This window comes from Nycticebus coucang, chromosome 11, assembly GCF_027406575.1.
Source record: "Nycticebus coucang isolate mNycCou1 chromosome 11, mNycCou1.pri, whole genome shotgun sequence".
NCBI classification, from domain to species: domain Eukaryota; kingdom Metazoa; phylum Chordata; class Mammalia; order Primates; family Lorisidae; genus Nycticebus; species Nycticebus coucang.
Window position 1 is genome coordinate 5,309,940 of NC_069790.1, and position 22,006 is coordinate 5,331,945.

Here is a 22,006-nt window from a genome sequence, read left to right on the forward strand (position 1 = left end):
TCAGACTAAACCTGCCAGCTCCTTAACGCTTCACTGGCTGGGTCAATTTGATCTGAAAATCTAATTTTTTTCCCCTAAATCAGAATGGCACATCACAATGCAAATTCAAACTCATTTAAATAAAGTGACTGCAACATTTTGTGATGAAGAGCCACTCTTCCTGATCAGCAGTTTTGGAATAAACCAATATCCAATTTTGCGTGTTGTGGCATTTGGTGGGGTTTTTAATGTGGCTTTTTTCAAAGGGTCTTTAAAATATGCCACTGAAGCAGCAAAATAAAAAGGAAACTCATTAAAAATGCATTTCAGGATCACAAGTTCATTTCAGCGTTACATTCTTATATTTAAATGAAAGGCACTTCATTATAACAGTTATAATAACTTCTTTTCATTTACATTTTCCCTGTATTTTCCCTTTCAATTTCTTCTCCATTACCTGTCTGTCCCTAAGCAGGCAAATCAGGAGAGAGACAGACAGAGTGTGAGGATGAGAGAGAGAGAGAGAGAGAGAGGAAGAAAGATTGAATAAAATGAGAAGTTAAGAAACAGAAGAAAGCCCCCTATCTTCCAAAGAAAGTCCCAAGTCTCCCCGGGGGCAGGGTGTAAAGACGGAACTGCATTGAGATTTCCTGCATTTTTCCTTATTCACAAATCTTTAAGCATTTAAGCTATTTTTGGTCTACATCCATAGCAGACAAGTTATCTGCTAAGTACAGATCTTCTAGGGAATAGAATTTAGTTGCTATTAGGGAATTCTTTCAGGAGTTGGACTAATGAATTTGTGACTGAGAAAACACTTGACCCTCTCCCAGGTGTGGCCCTCCTTACATATCTACATTCTGGATCTGAAAAGGGATAAACAGGTATTTGAGAAAAAGAAATATGCTATTGTCCTTTTTAGTCACAGGTCTTGGGATCAAATTTGGTGAACGTTTTATTTAAGTCTTATTTAAAAGAGTGAGGCACTTGTAAGTAATTATAAAAGCTCCTTCTAAAAACAAATGGTTTATTCAGAAGAAGAGTCCAATGGGACCACCATTCTTCATGTTGAGATACCCTAAAAATGTATTTTTTAGGGACAACTTTTTTCTTAGGAAAAGAGAGAACATTTTAAAATGGCTATTTAACCATTTCCCCAACTGGTGAAGGTAATTATGGTGAAGAAGACAGCCCGTACCAAAAACAGTTAAGTCTATATGTGTTACAATCAAAATCCACACCAGATTAAATCTAAAAGTCTGTATGGGCACTTGAATTTCATAATTATCATATTTTTTTTAAGTGGGCACAACAGATGTGCTACTATAAAAGCTGAAACTAATTCATAGTGATATTTGATTATAAGCCAATTGAAAGTGTCCTGATACTGACTGGGATGTCCTTGGTATTTTCCCAAATCTCTAGATCAGAGTTGGCTGACCAGAGGAAAGGTTTAAGGTCAAGCAGGTGATGGAAAAACTCACTCACACTGAGTTACCAGCCTGTCCTGTGGCCAATTTTGGATGGGAGATTAAAAATGGCTAGTAGCCAAGTAGCCCTGAGGAGCTCTCTACGAGGGAAGGTCATTTAATTATCTGTTAGAAACATGCTGGGCCTTCAACACACGTGTGCGTGCTGTATGAGTTTAACTCCAAATGGACGGCCGGGAAAGGTAGGGGCCCTTGCACAGGGAGCCCCGGACAGGGTGAAATGGACACACCTCCAACCACAGCTGTCATTGGGACAGGCTGCATGGGAGAGCTCGTGTCATAACAAGGATGTGGGTACACTCCTGGTGACAAAACTGTGTGTGTGGTAATGATGCCAAGCTAGCAAATTCAACCCTATGCCTGTATCACGAGGAAACCATTTCCTGTGTTGTCAAGGTCCTGTGCTCCTCCCCAGGTGTGAAGGGTGCAGGGGAAACATGGGCACAGCCAGTGCCTGGGTCGGCTGGAGACAGAAAGGACAGGTCGTACAGCCAAGTCGCCCTTCTGAAGAGCAGGGCGGGCAGCTACCCCTGCTGTGCCTGGTGTCTTAATGCCTACGGCACAGACTATCCATGGGACGCCTCTTTGTTTCTGATGGCCCGTGCTGGCAGGGTGGTGTTGAACGGGGCCTGGGGGCTTGAACAGACTGCCTCACTCAGGAAAGGTTCCCCCTGGACATGTCAGCAGGTAAGGGGACGTGCCCAGAGAGCTGGACAGGGAGTGCAGCCCTGTCATTGGGTGTCTTGTATGGCAAGGGCTATCACTTGTTAACGTAGCTAAGTAGATCAAAATTCTCTAAGGATGCCTTTACTTCTATTTAACTGGGATGAGGACTTGGATATCATGATTTCAAGATTTAGTTTTTCATGGAAGTGACGACAGCTCTCCATGTAGGGACGCTCAGTAAGAACGTGGAAGCCCTTTTTAGTAACCTGATTGGAAAATAAAGTTTTCATGGATGCCTGCACTGCGGAATTCCGGAGGGCACATCAGGGCCCCGTGGACTACAAAATAGGTCTGAACTGCGAGAACTGACCAGATGAGAAGAGAACAGGTGCGATTCCATACGCTACGACCCAAACTCTGACGCTCTCCTTGGTCTTTATTATGAACCCCACCCTCACTCCGGCATTTGCGCTCAGAGTCCCCCACTTCCTTCCTACTTCTCTTCCTCGGAGCCTCACACTAGCTGGCAGATGTCGGCGGGGAAGGCCTCACACCTGAGTCCAAAATATGAACCAATCAGCAAAACAGGGGACACAAAGAGTTAGTACCAAGAAACAAATGGCACCAAGGTGCTGATGTGGCAGAGGCGAGGTTCACCCTGGGAGATGTCCCTCGAGAAGTCCCTGCTTGGTTCAGGAGGAAGAGGACTGTGGTGCAGGTTCTGGCCTGGCCCGTGGGGAATCACATTGCACCTGAGCCCCTAAATGGCTCTGTCCGCTGCCCATCCCAGCTGCACATGCTCTGTGGGGGATGCTCCGGGAGCTGGTGAGAGAGGCCTGTCCTGCTGCCTGGCCCCAGGGTCTGACTCGGAGTCTGCACGTTCACAAGCTCTTAAATGATTTCTATGCCCTTAGGTAAGTTTGAGAAGCGCTGCTCTAGAAATGCCGTGTACACAGAGCATCCAGAAGCATGCCTTACCCAGGAAAATGAAAGCCCTTCCAACACGTGCAGTTGTTCAACCCTCATTCAGCCAAAGCAGGTATTTCTTTATCAACCTGTGACCCTCTGGATTTTTTGCAAATGGAAATGCATGATGAAGATGATCCATGAGCTCCTTGTTGCAGGTGTTTTGTTTTTCTTTTAAATAAAGGGCAGAGCAGGAACTATGAAATCGGTACCTGGGAATCTTGCGTTCTGCAAGTGGGAAACTCTGGGTGTTGCTATTTACGTGACGCCTCGCTGCTACTTGTTGGGAGGAATGAGTAGCAAGTAGCAGGTGTAACCTGCCCGTCGGTATTTGGCGGGTTTATTCATTAAATGTAATTATCCTTTTATCAAGGCAGGCAGTCATTATATTTTGGCAATTTAGTATGCCAGAATTTGTTTCACTTATCAAATATGTATTTAAGAGCATTTTCACTGTACGGTCGGGCTCTACGTCAATAAGCAGCAATGTGAGGCATTTGTAAGGCCTGTTCCCTGGTCCCAGAGGATGCCGGCAAGTGTCTGTCGTAAATAACCCACCGATGTCCACTTCATACAGAAGGGGACATGGGACCACTGCTGGCTTGTTTCGCTCAGGGCTGGGCGCCATGGGTCTAGCTCACTGGGTAATCTGAACATCGGGGCCCCAATAGGAAGAGCAAAGTTTGTTAAAATTTAGATGTTGAACTTTTATTTAAGATGGATCCCTACTGAAAAAACTCAAATTTTCTAGATATACTGTAAATACGAAATGTCATTTTGCAGGACTGCCCTGACTCAAATGTAAAAATCACATTCCTACAAATATCTGTATTTTCTGATAACCCAGCTTCTTTTTTTTCTCAGCAAATGTTCTGAATTCATGCTTAATTTCTGATAAACATCTATTCTTTTGGCCCCATGGAAGCAGCACCTGAGTCACGTGTGTGGTTCTCAAGTCGTCACCCTCACCTTCTTCAGAGGACCTGCACTTTTCATCTTTTTTCCCTCTTCTTGGAAAAAGAGCTGGTAGACACTAGCTTCACAATGTCCTGGCAGAGCCACCTCACAGGCAGTGATGGCTTAGGGCCTCTATGTTTTCAGTCCCAGCTTTCAGTGCCCATAGAATGGGTGGATTTATTGCTTTGGCTACCTTGAGGGCAGCTTCCCAGGTAAAAACCAGTTTCTGTTCAATTCAAAAGAAACCTCCTGCCTATAGCGAAAAGTAAAATGTGTGCCATGAATATTTTATTTCCAAGACTCTTTCGCACCATTAGTGGTGGTGCTGCAACAGTTCCGTTGAACAAGTACGTGACTGCTCAGTCACTATGACACAGGCAGCAGGGCAGGACGTGGCCACCTGAGGCTCTGAGCTGAGCCGTCTCCCACAGCCCCTGGTGAAACAGCATCCTGTGAGGCTGGGCCCGGCCACCTGATGCTGGATTGACCGTGTTCCTTTTTCTTTTTCTTTTCTTTCTATTTTTTAGAGACGGAGTCTCACTTTATCGCCCTTGGTAGAGTGCCATGGCATCGCACAGCTCACAGCAACCTCTAACTCCTGGGCTTAGGCGATTTTCTTGCCTCAGCCTCCCAAGTAGCTGGGGCTACAGGTGCCAGCCACAATGCCCGGCTATTTTTTGTTGCAGTTTGGCCAGGGCTAGATTTGACCCTGTCACCCTCGGTATATGGGGCTGGCGCCCTACTCACTGAGCCACAGGTGCTGCCCCATGTTCCCTTTTTTTAATATGGAATATTATATTCTCTTATAATTTGAAAACTTCCAATAAATCATTGAAAAAGACAAGGGTTTCAGCAAGAACTATTATTTTTTTTTTTTACTAATTTAAGATGAAAATTAGTGGCAACCAAACTAACTGACCCAAGGCCTTCCCTGTGAGAGGGTGAGTCATTTGAAAGCTCATCTGTACTCTCTGAAAAACTGAATGTTGCTGCTAGTCCCCCATTCACAAAGGTTTCTAAAAATCAAGACTTTCTATTGTGAATAAAATTAAAATATGGATATTACTCATGGCTTCTCAGTGGGAAATCCCACGAATAAGTTTTGATGTATCAATGTTCTTCATGTTGTTAAGGCTGGCCCACCTAGCACGCCAACCCTGAAGGTGCAGACAGGACCCTATGGCAGGTGTTCGTGTGGTAGCCGGCCCGGCCCTTGACGGATCCCAGGCTGTTCACTTACTTTGCCCTTGAGTTATTTACAGGGTCGAATTAATATGTGAAAGCCCTTTTAAATGTTGTTCCTGAATAAGAACACTACATAGCCCCGTTTGTGACACCTGTGCTGCCCATCCGTTTGCAACACGTTCCAAACCCTCCAGGAAGACACCAGGCTTTCTTCCTCCAACACCCCACGACCTTCTCCAGGCCACTAAAGGAAAAACCGCTCCAGGCCTTACCAGTGTGGCTTCTTTTGTGAACCATGAGCACATTGGGCCCGATGCAAATGATCCCACAGATATCACACTTTAGTTTGCCGTTAGGAAGTCGAATGCCTCCAACTCCTGACAAAGCCGGGCTGCCTTGGTCCCTGTGGGAGCCATTCATTTTCTCTCCTGAGGCATCAAGCATTCGTAAATCCTCCGCACATTCTTCCCCATTCATTTCACAGGCACGCCCATTCTCTTCATCACTCTGAGTCTCTACTTTAACATTACTGGCTGAAAGAAACAATACAGGAGGCCACTCAGTGTCATTGCAGGAAAAAAACCACAACAAAACATCAGCAAAAAGACAATCGCATAGACCGAGAGAGCTCGTAAACAGATGTTCTTGGCATGTATATACCAGTGGAGAGCAGCCCGAGACCCAGGTGTTCACCTGGAGGAGTGGGTCGCAGGGAGGGCCCAGATGGTGAGGGTCTGAAAGTGCACTTTGGAGCTGGGCCCTCACTGTGAACAGGTTAAGGACTCTGAATCCACAGCCTTGAGGAAGCTCAGGAGTCCTACCCCCCACCCAAGTGAGCTCCCCACCCCAGGAGGTGAGGATCTGTGGGTCACGCAATCCAGCTCACGAGGGGGTAGGAGCCTAAGAGGTGGTTTTTGAGTCTGAAAAGTTTCTCTTGTGGTGCTACCTTTTCTCATTTCATGTAAATAGTGAAGAACTTTGGGACAAAATTCAGCAAACACCCTCAGAGTTCTAACCACAGATCTCTTTCAGATTCCTGGAAGACCTTTCTGTTTCATTGGTATGTGATTGTTCTAATTCCTTTTTGTCTTACGATGACGTCAACGAATCCCATGTTCTCAAGTAGAGGTGTCATTTCTTACGTTTCTCCCACTTCCTGAAGGGTTAGTTAATTGAGATAGTTTGTGACTCTAAGGTTTCTGGAAGAGCTTTTCAAGAAGAAAGATGCTTGTGTGTGTTGGCGGGGGTGGGGTGGGGTGGGGTGGGGGGGACTGCTGATGTCACCAGACACAATCACCACGGTTTACTTGGCGTCACTGTTCACTCTAAGTCACATGTAGGCTAATGTCATTTGCATATTTTTCTTGCTAAAGACAATAAGAGATTTGGTTTGCATGTCTCTGATGAGTTGATGACTAATGCTGGAATGAATGGCTAGGAGAGCCTGCAGTTATGGTGAGAATCATTTTAATTACTGTTTTTACAGACTAAAAAGAGGAGGCAGATGAGTTCTGCCAAGTAAAATAATTAATGAAACAGATTACAATCAAGACTGCATAATTTTTGATCCATACTTTTTAATCCATAGTTCTCCATGTTTGGTCCCGGGGTGGGGGTGGGGAGGGGAGAGTAGGGTCAGTGTCACCTGATAATTAGCTAGCTGGTCAAACTGTTGGGTCCACTCCAGGCCTACTGACGGAGAAATCCTGGGTCAATCTGTGTTATCATGTTGTCACGAGCCCTCCAGGGGATTCTAAAGTACATCAAGACTAAGAACAACTTTTTAAATAATGAACTTTTGTTAACGACACTCTGGATTTATTTTATTCAACAAATTTCTCTGACTTGGAGATCTTGAGTCCAGACACCCAAATCGAAGTACCCGGTCTGGAATCTCAGCCTACTCTCTATAAGCTCTGAGGTCTGAGGCAAGTCCTGCAACTTCTCTGTGCCTTGATTTCCTCATCTGTGGACACCAAGAACAATCACAGCACTGGCCCATGGGGTAAACAGGTGGGAAGTCAGCTGAGGTCGGTGACTGGCACGTGGCAGGTGAGGCCATGCCCGGCCAGCACGCAGCAGCAAACTGCACCCTGTGATTTGCCCTTCACAACAACTCCATAAAGGAAGTGCTATTATTATCCCATTTTACAGTTGATGAAGCTGAGGCACAGACAGGTTGAGCAACTTTCTAAGGTCACAGAGTTAGCAAGTGACAGGTCTGGGAGGAAGTGACAGGAAGCCCAGTTGCAGTTCCCACATTCCTAATCGCTCTAGAGATGTCCCTGAGTATCCACAGGACACTGGGTCCAGGACCCCACAGATACCAAATCTATTGATGCTCAAGTCCCATAGTTGTCCCTATGGAATCTGCAGGTAGGAAAATGGAGCTGGAACATATTCTTCTTAGTAAAGTATCTCAAGAATGGAAGAAAAAATATCCAATGTACTCAGCCCTACTATGAAACTAATTTATGGCTTTCATATGAAAGCTATAACCCAGTTATAACCTAAGAATATGGGGAAGGGGGAGAGGGAGGGGAAGGAGGGAGGAGGATGGGCGGAGGGAGGGTGATTGGTGGGATTACACTTGCGGTGCATCGTACAAGGGTACATGTGAAACTTGGTAAATGTAGAATATAAATGTCTTAACACAATAACTAAGAAAATGCCAGGAAGGCTATGTTAACCAGTGTGATGAAAATATTTCAAATGGTCTATAAAACCAGTGTACGGTGCCCCATGATTGCATTAATGTACACAGCTATGATTTAATAATAATAAAAAAAGAAAAGTCTTCCCTCCATATTTGAGGGTTCCATGTCCTGCAAATACTGTATTTTCAACTAACTCAAAGTTACTTAAATCCACAAATACAGAACCCACAGATGCAGAGTGTTTTCCTATTAACTCTTCAGAGAAAAGACTTGCAGACAATTAAGGGAATGAAACAAATTAACTGGAACCTGGGCCACTGCCGCAATGGTGGATTTTAAGAACCCAAAAGTGAGGGTATCACTAGGCTGCACCGTGCTACCTGTCCCTTCCCCTCAAATCCTGGCATCATGTTAGGCTGTCCGGGAAACCCAGCAGTGGGGACTCTTCCCTGCAAGACCTGAAGATCAGAGACTCAGAGCACCATGCATCCAAGCAGCCTCCCGCTGGCCTCTCCCACCTGCCAGAGACCAGCCATGTGGCAGGTAAAGGAGGCAGGCAGAGAGGTGAGGTGGGCTGGTTGGTCAGGTGAGGGTGCTGAATTATTGCTGAGTTCTCTAGAACATGGGTTCTCAGGGGAAGATCGTGTCTTTTGGGGTGTAAGTGAATTCACCAGGCCCTCACTGCTCACCAGTGTCTGCACCAGCCTGCTCTGGAAATACGATAAAACAGCAATGATCTGTGTACTCCTTAACCTGACAGTAATTCTAATCATCTACCTCTGGTTCTTGAAATGAGATTGGGGCATTCTGGAACACAGTGGAGAAAATTATGAATCCATAGAAGCTAACACATGGCTACAGCAATGGTGTATCCAAGGGTGTCCAACCTGAGGCCTGTAGGCCCCATGCTCATTTTGTGAGGACCTTTTCTGCTTATCTGTAGTGTCTGATATTATGAAAAGCATGCATGAACCTTGTTTGTTTTCTTTTTGCCTATCATGTTCTGTTACTATTTGTGTATTTAATGTGTGGCCCAGGACAACTCTTCCTCTCCCAACGTGCAGCAGAAAAGACAAAAGGTTGGACACCCCCAATAAGTTGACCAAGGACAACACACAGAACAGGCATTGGGATGAGCCCCTGGCACATTCCCCTACTCAGCCTGATTCTGCAAATTCAAAGGCAATAGCTACAGAGAATTGATGCTCAGTTTCCCAAGGACCCATTGTAGTGAGTGGCCTATTAGGACTTGCCAGAAGTTGGGGTTCACGCTTCTGCATTATCAAGAACGGCAAGTATTTCTGGGATGCTTGGTGTGCTCAGTAGTTCGTGCTGTCGATGACTGCATGGCACTTCCTGGGGAGACCCTGGACAGGACCGACGGGTTTCTGACAGCAGGGGCACACATGCTCTACCGCAGGCTGGGAGGGATTTGAAAGCAGCCGCTCATTCAATAGTGGTGTGTCTCATTATCCTACCTGACCCTGAGAGATGTCACAGAGGGACAGGGAGAGGAGAGGCTCAAAAGGCATGAGGATATATCACAAATTATCCTGAGATCATTTTGGATACTCAGGTACAATTTTAGGTAAAAATATAAAAAACCGATTAATCATGAGAATGTAAAAGATGAATAGGTGTAAAGGTGAAAAGATGGATAGATGTAAGAATGTAAAAGACGGACAGATATAAGCATGTAAAACCTAGACAGATCTAGGATGGGAAAGATAGACAGGCATAAGGGATTAAAAGTTAAGAACGTATAAAAGTGTAAAAGGTGGGCAGGTGTTAAGGGTATAAAGATGGCCAGGTGGAAGGGTGTAAAAGATGGGCAGGTCTAAGGGAGTAAGGGTGTAAGAGGTGGGCAGGTGTAAGGGTGTCAATGATGGGCAGGTGTAAGGGTGTCAATGATGGGCAGGTGTAAGGGTGTCAAAGGTGGGCAGGTGTAAGGGTGTCAAAGGTGGGCAGGTGTAAGGGTGTCAAAGGTGGGCAGGTGTAAGGGTGTCAATGATGGGCAGGTGTAAGGGTGTTAAAAGGTGGGCAGGTGAAAGGGTGTAAAAGGTGGGCAGGTGTAAGGGTGTCAAAGGTGGGCAGGTGTAACGGTGTCAATGATGGGCAGGTGTAAGGGTGCAAAAGGTGGGCAGGTGTAAGGGTGTCAAAGGTGGACAGGTGTAAGGGTGTAAAAGGTGGGCAGGTGTAAGGGTGTCAAAGGTGGGCAGGTGTAAGGGTGTAAAAGGTGGGCAGGTGTAAGGGTGTCAATGATGGGCAGGTGTAAGGGTGTAAAAGGTGGGCAGGTGTAAGGGTGTCAATGATGGGCAGGTGTAAGGGTGTAAAAGGTGGGCAGGTGTAAGGGTGTAAATGATGGGCAGGTGTAAGGGTGTAAAAGGTGGGCAGGTGTAAGGGTGTAAAAGGTGGGCAAGTGTAAGGGTGTCAATGATGGGCAATTGTAAGGGTGTAAAAGTGGGCAGGTTCAGAATGTAAAATTCATCTGTTAGACCCATGAGAGCAGCAGTAGAAATGTTCAGCACAGGAGGTGATACAGTTCAAAGGAGAAAATTAAGGATGCTGTGATGTTTGCAAGAGCAGACAATCTCCCCCTGTCATTGTGGCCAAAGCTGAGGAACCAAAAACAAGGGGAACAGACAGAGGAGTCCACTTCAGCCACACAGAGCTCATTTAAACAGGAGGTAGATGGAAGATGCTCAGTGTTCTAGAACTGGAAGTGTCTAGAACTACACAGACACAGTCTAGGCTGTGTTACGCCATGGAAGGTCTGTAAAGTCTAAAAGAAAGATGAATTTGGCCAGGATCCAGGAGATTTCAAGGGAAGAGAGTAGGCAGAGCCATCAGGCAGTGAAGCAGCAGGTGGATTCCTCTGAATAGGGCCGAGGTCCTCCTGTCCCTGTGGGCCATGCAAACTGAGTGCTGGTTACACAGACAAGCTCAAGGGATTTCTGGAACCGAGGAGGCTATCCGTGAAAATAATGCGGTCTCCTCTGTCTCCGAGGGGAATACAAGGGACAGGCTTGTTTTCATAGATGACAGCAATCAGGGCTTGAAACTATCTTCCTGAGTTGTAAATAAAGACTGGATCTTGAAAGTTGGAACTGGTGGTTATAAATGTCAGGTCTAAAGATGTCAAAAACACAAGCTCAGAATGGGTGTGTCTTGGCTTGTCACACACAAGTGTGAGACGGTTTCTGGGCTTTTTGCTGAAGGTGAGCTCGGTGATGTGTCTGGAATGAGGGGAGAGCTGAAGAAGCGGCTAGGGAGCTGTGCACTGACCAGCACTGGCCAGCTGTCTGTGCCTCCTGTAGAAAGGGCCAGCATAGGCTGGGGCGGGTTCATGGGGAGGGAATTAACCAGAGGCCACAGTCAATTCCTGTTAGGAACGTCAATGGCCCTGGACATGCCTGACTCAGAAAAAACAAAGGCCCAGGCAGAGGGACGCAGCATGGCCCAGCAGGACTAATGCCCCTCAGTTCAGCTTTACAAGTGACAGGAAGGCACTAAGGAGAGGCCACAGGGAGATGAAAGCAGGAAGAGGTCCTTCAAAGGAGGGGTCTACGGCCAGGGCACGCTCAGGACAGGCAGGCAGAGGGGCAGCCCTGGGGCGTCAGGGGACCTGATCTTAGATTCCTGCTACTCCCACAGTCCTGTAGATGGCCTCCACCAGCATGTCCCCCATGCAAGGACAGACAGAAGGCCTTTGTCCTGAGGGCCATTTCCTTTACCTAGAAAAAATACCAAGTGGAGTTTGGCCTGTTGATGGCGGTGCAGGCAGTCCCGAGTTATGGACATCCAACTTAGGTATACTTCATACTGATGGATCGAGGCTATTATTAGTAATAGGTAAATGTACCTGTTCCAACTTTCATACAAATTCACACGAAAAACCAATCTACCGAACCTATCTTGTTCATAACCTGGGCACTGCCTGTACACACCACGTGGGAGAGAGGCTCAGCAGGTGGGCACTTTTCGTGGGCCATTGATTTTGAAATCTACCTTCCTGCAGAAAGCAATGACACTAGTGGTTGCTTCCACTAATGAAGGATGAGTTTGGGACAGATGATAGCCAGTTACTGAAGCTGCCCATCTCCCAGCAGTCTCATATGAAAAGGTAACCTGGAATCCACCCAAAGGGATATGCAAGAGTCCCAATTTACTATGTTAAGAATGTCACATGTGGACTGGGTGTGGTGGCTCACACCTGTAATTCTAGCACTCTGGGAGGCTGAGGCAGGAAGATCACCGGAGCTCAGAAGTTTGAGACCAGTCTGAGCAACAGCGAGACCCCATCTCTACTAAAAATAGAAAAACTAGCCAGGCATTGTGGCAGGCAGCTGTAATCCCAGCTACATGGAAGGCTGAGACAAGAGCATCAGTTGAACCTAAGAGTTTGAGGTTGCTGTGAGCTATGATGACACCGTGGCACTTAACCCCAGGGCCACTGAGTGAGACTGTCTCAAAAACAAAGAAAAAAAAGTGTCACATGAGAAGTCCTTTCATTTTCTTAATAACCTTAAACAACGCCAATCAGACTTGCCTCCAAATCAATTCTGTGAAATAGTCTCCCCTTAATCTGTGTTTATGGGGCTTTGGTTGGCCCCATGGATTCATCTCCATGGAAAGTTAGAACCATGCCAACTATGCCACTTACTTGGACCTGGAACTGCTTAGCTGTGGTATTGTTTCAATGAAATGGTGCACTTCCCCTGAATATAGGGAATAAACTTATAAATATTTTGTAAAGTCTACTTCTACTTAAAAAATGTTGAGCTCAGTATGGCACTGAATTGAACTGATTAAATATAGAACATGAAATGGAGACGTGTCCATTTCTTTCCCCCAGAATGCTCTGGCTCAGGCCCACCCCAGGGTCTTCCATTGACTAAGAGATAATGGAGAGGGGCCCAATTTTATTATTCAATAAATGTGGCTTATATTAAGAGTAGATGTTTTCAAATCCCTAGTTAAAAGCTACTTTCCTTTCCAGATGGTACTTAAAAAAAGAAAAAATTAAAATCTTATTGTCGTATCTTAGAGGACTTTTATGTTTTTAGTAACTCAGCAGTCCCAAGAGAGACTCCATGCCCCTGAACATAAGGCATGCTTTATAAAGAAATTCAGAATTGAAGAATCTGGAGAATCCAAGGAACTCAGAGGCCTGACTTTGCTGCCAAGCATCCCATGCACTCATAAATAATTAATCATTGTTTAATGCATAGGTGTAATGTACGCTGGCAGTCCCCACCTTACAAATGGGTTATATTTCCTCTTCATTTCCTTTTCCTTTTTAGAATATGTCTTCAAATTTACTGGAAAAGTAAATGTTTGATACTCAGAATGCATTTCTCCATCAAAAAGATAGTCCAAAATATCACTCCTGTATGATTTTGGGCCATGAGAGTTTAAAATATTTAGTGTTTTAAATTAAAAATAGAAGAAATAAATAGCCTGTAACACCTGTGACTAGCAAGTAAAAATTAAAATTTGAGATGAAGAGGAAATTTACATAGATGTTTTTGTGTTGCCGCCAAAAGAGACTTATGAAACTTTTAAGCATTTTAAAGGTTAATAGAACCATTTCTTTTTTTTTTTCTGTGTAATAATTTAATGTGCTCTCTAATCACATACCAACATGAAAGTTAATAGCATTTAAAATGTTGAACTTTTTCTTGTTAAGGTGCATTAGAAATACTTTTCTCCTCCTTTGATGGTTAAGGCCTTCCAATGGAAAGAAGTCAGGGAGAGAAAAGAAAGTCAAAAAAGAGGAAAGAGAAAGTATAAAAATGAACAAGTTACAAGCATATATTTTCCTCAGGTAAACAGGGACACAAACTGGCATAAACAAGGTAGAGGTGGTCAAAAAGGCTACGTTTTTAATTTTCAAGAAGGTTGCTGAGGGGCAAAGAGGGCAATTCTCCACCATGACCACAAGGTGGCGATATTGGCCAAGAACAGTTTGGTTGCTGTTTGGGTGGGGTGGTCTTCAAGGGCTAGTGGCCCTTACAGTGAACAGGAGATTTGCAGTTTGAATAAGAAAGAGAGACACTAATACCTCATCAACATATTTTTACAAATATATATACAAATTGTACCTATATATATATCATGTTTTAAAAACTCCAAATACGATGTTTTAATAGGCAGCAATTTTTATAGATTAAAGGTTTGAATTACCAAAGGATCTGGTTCAGCATTACAATATTCTTGTGTGTACACCCTTCTCAACAGAAACATCTTAGAATATATTATCTTACTCTGAAGTGCATTTAACTTTTCAAAATATTTCAACGGGGAGGGGGAGGGTAGAGAACAATTGGCAGGAGGAGGGAGGGCAATTGGCGGGATCTCAATAGGAACAGTATGAGGGTGTTCAGCGCATCCCCTGGGTGAAGGTCTCACTACAACGTGAACTTTACCTTGGAAGTGAAAACAATGTAACCTAAAAATTTGTGCCCTCATATTAATTTCAAATTAAAATCATTTCAACAATATGATTATTCATCTCAAAATTAGTATCATTTCTCGGTCCTAGTACCTTGAGTTTTTCTATGGTCATATACGCACAGACATTTACACGTACACATGTATCAACATTTACATATACCTGTGTATGTACCTCATAGAAATAAATATTAAGCTACTAGCAAACGAGTATCAGTAAGGGAAAGATTTCTATGAATTTTACACACTGGAATCATAGTCAATCTGGTTGGTGGGAAAAAGGGTATATCCTTACTGCTATCTCTTAGATATCAGATAGTTTTTGATAATCGGGATGTCAGAAAGCTAAACTGTTACTGATGTCTTTTAAATTAGACCCCGCCTTCATAATTGTCACACTCTTAACAAACACAAACTGTTCTGATGTTGTTTATAATATTAGAGAATTTACTAACACAGGCTTGAAGACCTAAGTTGTTAAGGGCGCTAACAACTTGTATGCCTTTAAACCTTCAGTTCCCTGTATATTTTTTAAAAAGCCCTCTTTGTTTTTTTAAAATACTACTCCTTTGAGGGTGTTGCCCAAATAAATTTATCATTTATCAGCTCTCAATACCTAAAAAAGAAAAATGAAATTAACATCTGTTTTTGGTTTAACAGTTCCTATCAGAGAAGGTCCCGCCTGCGGCAAGTATTAACAGTATGTTTGCTCATGCAGTGAGCACCAGAGAATAACAGTCTGGAAGCCTGTGATTTCTCTCTCATCAGTTCTGACATTAATACTCCAGAGCAAGACATGGAGAGTATGTGCCTTCCCCTCTGTCCCACAAAATTGCAAAAATTATCTTGAAACTATGTGTTGTTTGATAGTGATAGAAAGTATGGCCATTTATCCTCCCACTCAAGAAAAAGGAGATAATCATGTTAGTAACAATAGCAGCAGTAGAGTAACAATTCCATTAGTACCTTTCTGCCTACCTTAGTGTTACTCCCCTGCCAGGCCCCCGAAACCTTACTTTTGTACCTCATTATATAAATGATGTCCCCAATGGTAGATATTTTGTTTATCTCCTTTTTTCAAGCACAAAGGAAAATGTTGATGAAGTAACATGCACTCACAATATTTACACGATGGAAACTGAGTATGAAAGAAATATACATTTCCATTCTCCAGAAGCAAAGTGTATACTTACGAGAGAAAGATTTGGGCATTATTGCATGAAAATCCCTAAAGTCATCAGCCCCATATGCAACTGCAATAAAGAAGGCAGAAAGAAAGCTGAGTTGTGATACCATTACAGAGATACAGCAAGAGTTTTAACATAAAGATTTATTTATTTTTTTAAAAAAAGAACTTACTATTGCTCAAAATCATTGTTTTGTTACTCATCTGCCATGGTCGGCTCTCATAGGGCAACAGGAAGGTGACCGCTCAGAAACAGGCTACTATTCCCTGGGGTCTCGAGTCACAGCGTGGTATCACATAGAGTGGTATGGAGCAACCACCAATGCATTGGACTTCTTAGCAGTAGCAACCCCAAACGTTCCAGAACTATGAAACCTTCAGCAGAACTGGCCCAAGACTTCAGCCTCACCACAGAGCACCTCCCAGGACAGCATTTGTCTCCAGAAAAGCAATGGGTTTCTTTTTTTCTTTCTTTTTTTTTTTTTTTTTTGCAGTTTTTGGCCGGGGCTGGGTTTGAACCCACCACCTCCGGCATATGGGGCCAGCGCCCTACTCCTTTGAGCCATTGGCGCCACCCAGCAATGCATTTCTTAATAAGCTGGCCATGTTAAAAATGTTCTTCGTTCAACTTTTTCTTAGAAAATGTGTATAAAAAATTAGAAAACGTTCATGCAACACTTTGGGTAGGGAAAAATGAACGTTTTCCCAGACCCCCACACAGAGCCACCCATTTCTGAGACTTGTTACCAGCTGCATAGATTCAGTCTGCCTCCAATCTTCACCCTTCTTTTCTCTTTCACAGGATAGTTTCCCAGAGTGTTCCTATTTCTTAAGACTTGGCAGATTCTGCACATTCGCATGTGCACACTCACACGATTTTCTTTCCAAGAGTGGCACCCCAGTGCCTATGAGAGTTACGTGCACAGCACAGCTGCTGAATTACGCTTGTTGGATGTGATCTAAGTAAAGACTTGGAGTGACCCACCGGAAACAGAGCTTTTGAATCTTCGTTAAACTAGTGTTTTCTGAATTTCTCTGACCACAGACCCTCCCTCTTTTCTCCACAATCAACTTAAAAAACTATTAGGATAATGGGCAAACACAGTTTGGGGGACAATTTCAAAGCTGTCAGTTGAAGTGACTGGCTTTACCATCCCCTGGCAAAACCTCACTCTAGTGGGCTGCTAGCTCAATCCTAATGGATGAAGCTGGTACCACCAGGAGTCTGTCCCATCAGGCAGCTGTCACAACGGCTCATCTCCGCAGGGAGGTGCTTGCTGGCCTGCAAAGAGCCAACTTTACAACAACCTTTGAACCTTTGTTCTTCTTGTCTTCACTGACGGCTCACCCTTTCTGCAAACTTGCTGACCTCAGCTATTCTGCATGATGGGGCTGCTACCATCTGAGATGATGGGAGAAAAAGGAAAGGTGTTTTAAAGGGTATTACCTTTTGAAAATAGGGATACTGTAATAAGCGATAGAGTATGAAACTCTGATGAAATGAAAAACACTGAGATATGCCTGATAATGGTGACAATACCCATGTGGTGCTTATGATTTGATTGTTAACTTCCTCATACAACCTCTTCAGCTCTGAGGCCGGAACCGTTCCCTGTGGTATGTGTGATGACTACAGCCGTGGGACATGTTCACGTTTAGCACTATACTGAGGGGTAAAGGAGCTTAGGGGTTAGAATTGAATACAGTGTATCTAAAATTGGTCTCAGGGTCAGAAAATGCAGACTTGAGCATTCTTGAGTAATCAAAGAGTAAGCCTTAAAAAAAACTGACATCTGGGCGGCGCCTGTGGCTCAGTGAGTAGGGCGCCGGCCCCATATGCCGAGGGTGGCGGGTTCAAACCCAGCCCCGGCCAAACTGCAACCAAAAAATAGCCGGGCGTTTGGCGGGCGCCTGTAGTCCCAGCTGCTCGGGAGGCTGAGGCAAGAGAATCGCGTAAGCCCAAGAGTTAGAGGTTGCTGTGAGCCGTGTGACGCCACGGCACTCTACCCGAGGGCGGTACAGTGAGACTCTGTCTCTACAAAAAAAAAAAAAACAAAAAAACCCTGACATCTGCCAGGACTTGCCCCCCACCCCCAACATTGCCATTAAAAATAAAGAATATTCCAACAATACACTATTGGACATTCAATGTGAATCACTTTCCAAAAGATTCTGTTTTTGCCTATTGTAATTCAAAGTAATTTGCTAATTTCTGTCCTAAGTATTTGATTCCCTAACAATCACAAGAAGTCTAAAAAGCAAAATACAGCTTTAGTTATCAAGTTGTTCCACATCCCCAGCATAAAGCTAAATTAATAAGAGCTCACTCTTGTTCCTGTGCCATCCATGTTCAAACATACAACTTCTGAGTTTAGAAAAGGAAGTGTACACTATGCTAGATGGACAGGTAATTATGTGCAACAACGGAATGTGGAAACGGTCGGTGCTATGCTGAAGCCCAGTGACTGTGGCAGCCTCCCACTTCATAAAGAATGGAAAGCACTTCTCATCAACAGCCACTCATCCCCACACTGTTCTAGGAGGCAGACCCTGAGGAAACGGGAGCTCAGAGGAAGTTCAGGAATGTGTCATCTTGGTGGTTAGCATGTGTGTTTGCGAATTTGAGATCTCATCTAGTTAATGCATAGTAATTAGTATTCAAAACGCACACTCTCCCAGTGCAAGTGTCCCCAGGCTCCAGAGCTCCCTGAAAGCTGCGTGTGGTGCTGCAGCTGCATAAACACACACACACACACACACACACACACACTTCCTTCTGCCGTGGGACACAGGGAATAACCATACACTCATACCTGACATAGGGTCCCCCAAATAGTGACTTGATTACCAACCAAGAGCCAAAGACTGGGGCCCCGGTAGCTCTGTCCCTGGCAGGGACCTCAGTGCTAAGGTTGGCACTCCTCACTCCATAGCTAGGGCAGGGGACTGGACAATGACACGGAGGAGGTGAGGGGGCTCAGTGGTCCCTGAGAGCGCCCCATGCGCCCTGCACTGGCTGGCTCAGGGGCTGTGCTGGGTGACAGTGAGCTGTGGAGCAGGCCCTCCAACCCTGCCTCTCACTCACGTGGGGCAATTTGCAGGTGCAGACTGAACTTGCCCTACCTTTACGTTGGCCCTCTTGCTTGCCACAGAAGCAGTGACGGTGGTCCGGGGAGAGTTATTATTCAGTGATTAACTCTCAACCTTGCTCTCCTTTATTTAGTAAATTCCACCTCAGATTTCAGGCCATTGTTTTATAAAAGAGCACAGATTAAAAATAGGTCAAGTATTTTTCTAAATTTCCAAAAGACATTCTTTTTATTCTTTCAAACTCATTTGGTAGGAATTTCTCTTCCCCAAACTGTCACGCACGTTTTCACATCAAATGCTACGAATGCCCCAGATTCTGAATCCTGCTCAGACTGCCGCACTGATGAACGCGATGGGGAAGAAAACGCAAAGCCCACAAACCACACTCCTCAGGTGGCATCCAGCCGGGCGCACAGTTACAACCTTCTCGTGGTGTTGTCCCTTAGGGAGACGCAAAACATCCTTGAGATGTTCAAAACAAGAGGGAGGAGACCTACTCCACTTTCAGGTCCAAGAAGAGCCCTGACAATTTTCTGGGGCAGGGAAAACATGTTTAGGTTTGTGTGTGTGGAATGTGGAAATGAGCTCTGTGTGACTCTTGCACGTGTTCTTGTTCTTGAAGCCTTCCTTAACCTGTCAGGCACAGTCAGCTCATTGGTGTCTTGTCTGAGTGTGGTTGGCAGTGACCTTGCCAATGCCTGCAGATCTAACGTTTCATGGAAGGACATCCTGACCCTGTGTCTGGGCTACAGAGTCACAGGATTGGGGCTGCGATCTTATGTGAAGGCAGGGGCCACACTCCTGAAGGGAGCCAGGTAAGTCCTGATAGGTATCAAACCCAGGCTCTACAGAGAGTCTTCCAGATCGAGACATCCTGCGGACAGGTGGGAGGCGCCGGGTGTGCTTGTGGGATGAGAACGCTAGCTAGCACTGTCTGACTGCCCACTCCAGGAGGGGCCTGCCAATCCAGTGTCACTGAAGAGGCAGCTAAAATGAAACAAGTTCAAATGGACCCGAGGACACGGAGCTGAGGAGTGCCAGGGGGAGTGAGGCTGCACACATAAGCTCCTCGGGCAACTGGGGACTCCTTGTGATCCTTCTTTCCACCTGACAGTTTTAACTCGGCTGTCACTTTTCTCCCCCTCACTCCACCAGCTCCTGTTTATGAGACATCAATAGCAGCCCCAGATCCCTGCACGGTCCTCAGTGTAGCACCTTCCACCCAGTGGGCATGCAAAGGTTTAGAAAAGAAGGCAAGCAGAGACAGGCCCAGGGCCCCGACCACGGGCTCCGCCTGGGCTCCGTCCCCCGGGCCGCTCATTCTCTCCTCCATGCCCCACACGCGTGCACCCGAATGAAAGCCTTCTCCTCTTTCTTGTAGCCCCACGCATGTTGGTGAGGTGACCCCGCACAAGCTGGTGAGGTGACCCACACGCGTTGGTGAGGTGATCCTATATGTGTTGGTGAGGTGACCCCGCATGTGTTGGTGAGGTGATCCCGCATGTGTTGGTGACTTCACCCCGCATGTGTTGGTGAGGTCACCCCGCATGTGTTGGTGAGGTGATCCCGCATGTGTTGGTAAGATGACTGACAGTGTTGGTGAGGTGACCCCACACATGTTGGTGAGGTGACTCACATGTGTTGGTGAGGTGACCCCACACATGTTGGTGAGGTGACTCACATGTATTGGTGAGGTGACTCACATGTGTTGGTAAGATGACTGATAGTGTTGGTGAGGTGATCCACACATGTCGGTGAGGTGACTGACAGTGTTGGTGAGGTGACCCACATGTGTTGGTAAGATGACTGACAGTGTTGGTGAGGTGACCCCACACATGTTGGTGAGGTGACTCACATGTATTGGTGAGGTGACTCACATGTGTTGGTGAGGTGACTCACATGTGTTGGTAAGATGACTGATAGTGTTGGTGAGGTGATCCACACGTTGGTGAGGTGACTGACAGTGTTGGTGAGGTGACCCAAACATGTTGGTGAGGTGACCCACACGTGTTGGTGAGGTGACCTGCATGTGTAGGTGAGGTGACCCACACGTGTTGGTGAGGTGACTCACATGTGTTGGTAAGATGACTGATAGTGTTGGTGAGGTGATCCACACGTTGGTGAGGTGACTGACAGTGTTGGTGAGGTGACCCACACATGTTGGTGAGGTGACCCACACGTGTTGGTGAGGTGACCTGCATGTGTAGGTGAGGTGACCCACATGTGTTGGTGAGGTGACCTGCATGTGTAGATGAGGTGACCCACACATGTTGGTGAGGTGACTGACAGTGTTGGTGAGGTGACCCACACGTGTTGGTGAGGTGACCTGCATGTGTAGGTGAGGTGACCCACACGTGTTGGTGAGGTGACCTGCATGTGTAGGTGAGGTGACCCACACGTGTTGGTGAGGTGACCTGCATGTGTAGGTGAGGTGACTGACAGTGTTGGTGAGGTGACCCACACATGTTGGTGAGGTGACCTGCATGTGTAGGTGAGGTGACCCACACGTGTTGGTGAGGTGACCTGCATGTGTAGGTGAGGTGACTGACAGTGTTGGTGAGGTGACCCACACGTGTTGGTGAGGTGACCTGCATGTGTAGGTGAGGTGACCCACACGTGTTGGTGAGGTGACCTGCATGTGTAGGTGAGGTGACCCACACATGTTGGTGAGGTGACTGACAGTGTTGGTGAGGTGACCCACATGTGTTGGTGAGGTGACTGACAGTGTTGGTGAGGTGACCCACACATGTTGGTGAGGTGACCTGCATGTGTAGGTGAGGTGACCCACACATGTTGGTGAGGTGACTGACAGTGTTGGTGAGGTGACCCACATGTGTTGGTGAGGTGACTGACAGTGTTGGTGAGGTGACCCACACATGTTGGTGAGGTGACCTGCATGTGTAGGTGAGGTGACCCACACATGTTGGTGAGGTGACTGACAGTGTTGGTGAGGTGACCCACATGTGTTGGTGAGGTGACTGACAGTGTTGGTGAGGTGACCCACACATGTTGGTGAGGTGACCTGCATGTGTAGGTGAAGTGACCCACACGTGTTGGTGAGGTGACTGACATGTGTTGGTGAGGCGATCCCACATGTGTTGGTGATGCTCCATCTCGCTTCCACGCATTCCAGCCCACATAAGGCTCCCATCCACCCTCACCTGCCACAGCCAAACCATCTGAGTCCTTCGGAGATTATCTTGTGTCTCTCACTGTTTTCCAAGTATGTAGCATCCCAGCCCCATCACGGAGTCTCTGCCATCAGCCCGTCGGTAGTGCAGCCCACACCACATCCTTCCCGAGCTTCCTGTCCACCGTCCTGCACCTGAGTTGCTTGTTTGCCTCCCAGTAACCTTGCTGCCAGGCTCCCTGCCAGT

At 45.9% G+C, this 22,006-nt stretch overlaps 1 protein-coding gene across 13 annotated transcripts in view; it reads right to left on the reverse strand.

Annotated features, from left to right (window-relative positions):
* IKZF1 (IKAROS family zinc finger 1) overlaps positions 1–22,006 on the reverse strand; it is a 101,428-nt gene that overhangs the window by 16,090 nt on the left and 63,332 nt on the right. For 4 of the 13 annotated variants that reach the window (XM_053609464.1, XM_053609461.1, XM_053609460.1 and 1 more), the window contains 2 exons: positions 15,547–15,606; positions 5,516–5,776 (listed from right to left, as the gene is read on the reverse strand). The exons of 6 other annotated variants lie outside the window; for them this stretch is intronic. In XM_053609464.1, the coding sequence (XP_053465439.1) occupies positions 5,516–5,776; positions 15,547–15,606 (321 nt within the window). Of the gene's footprint in view, positions 1–5,515; positions 5,777–15,546; positions 15,607–22,006 lie in introns of those variants that run through there. 3 more of the 13 variants (XM_053609465.1, XM_053609462.1, XM_053609473.1) reach the window with 2 other exon arrangements.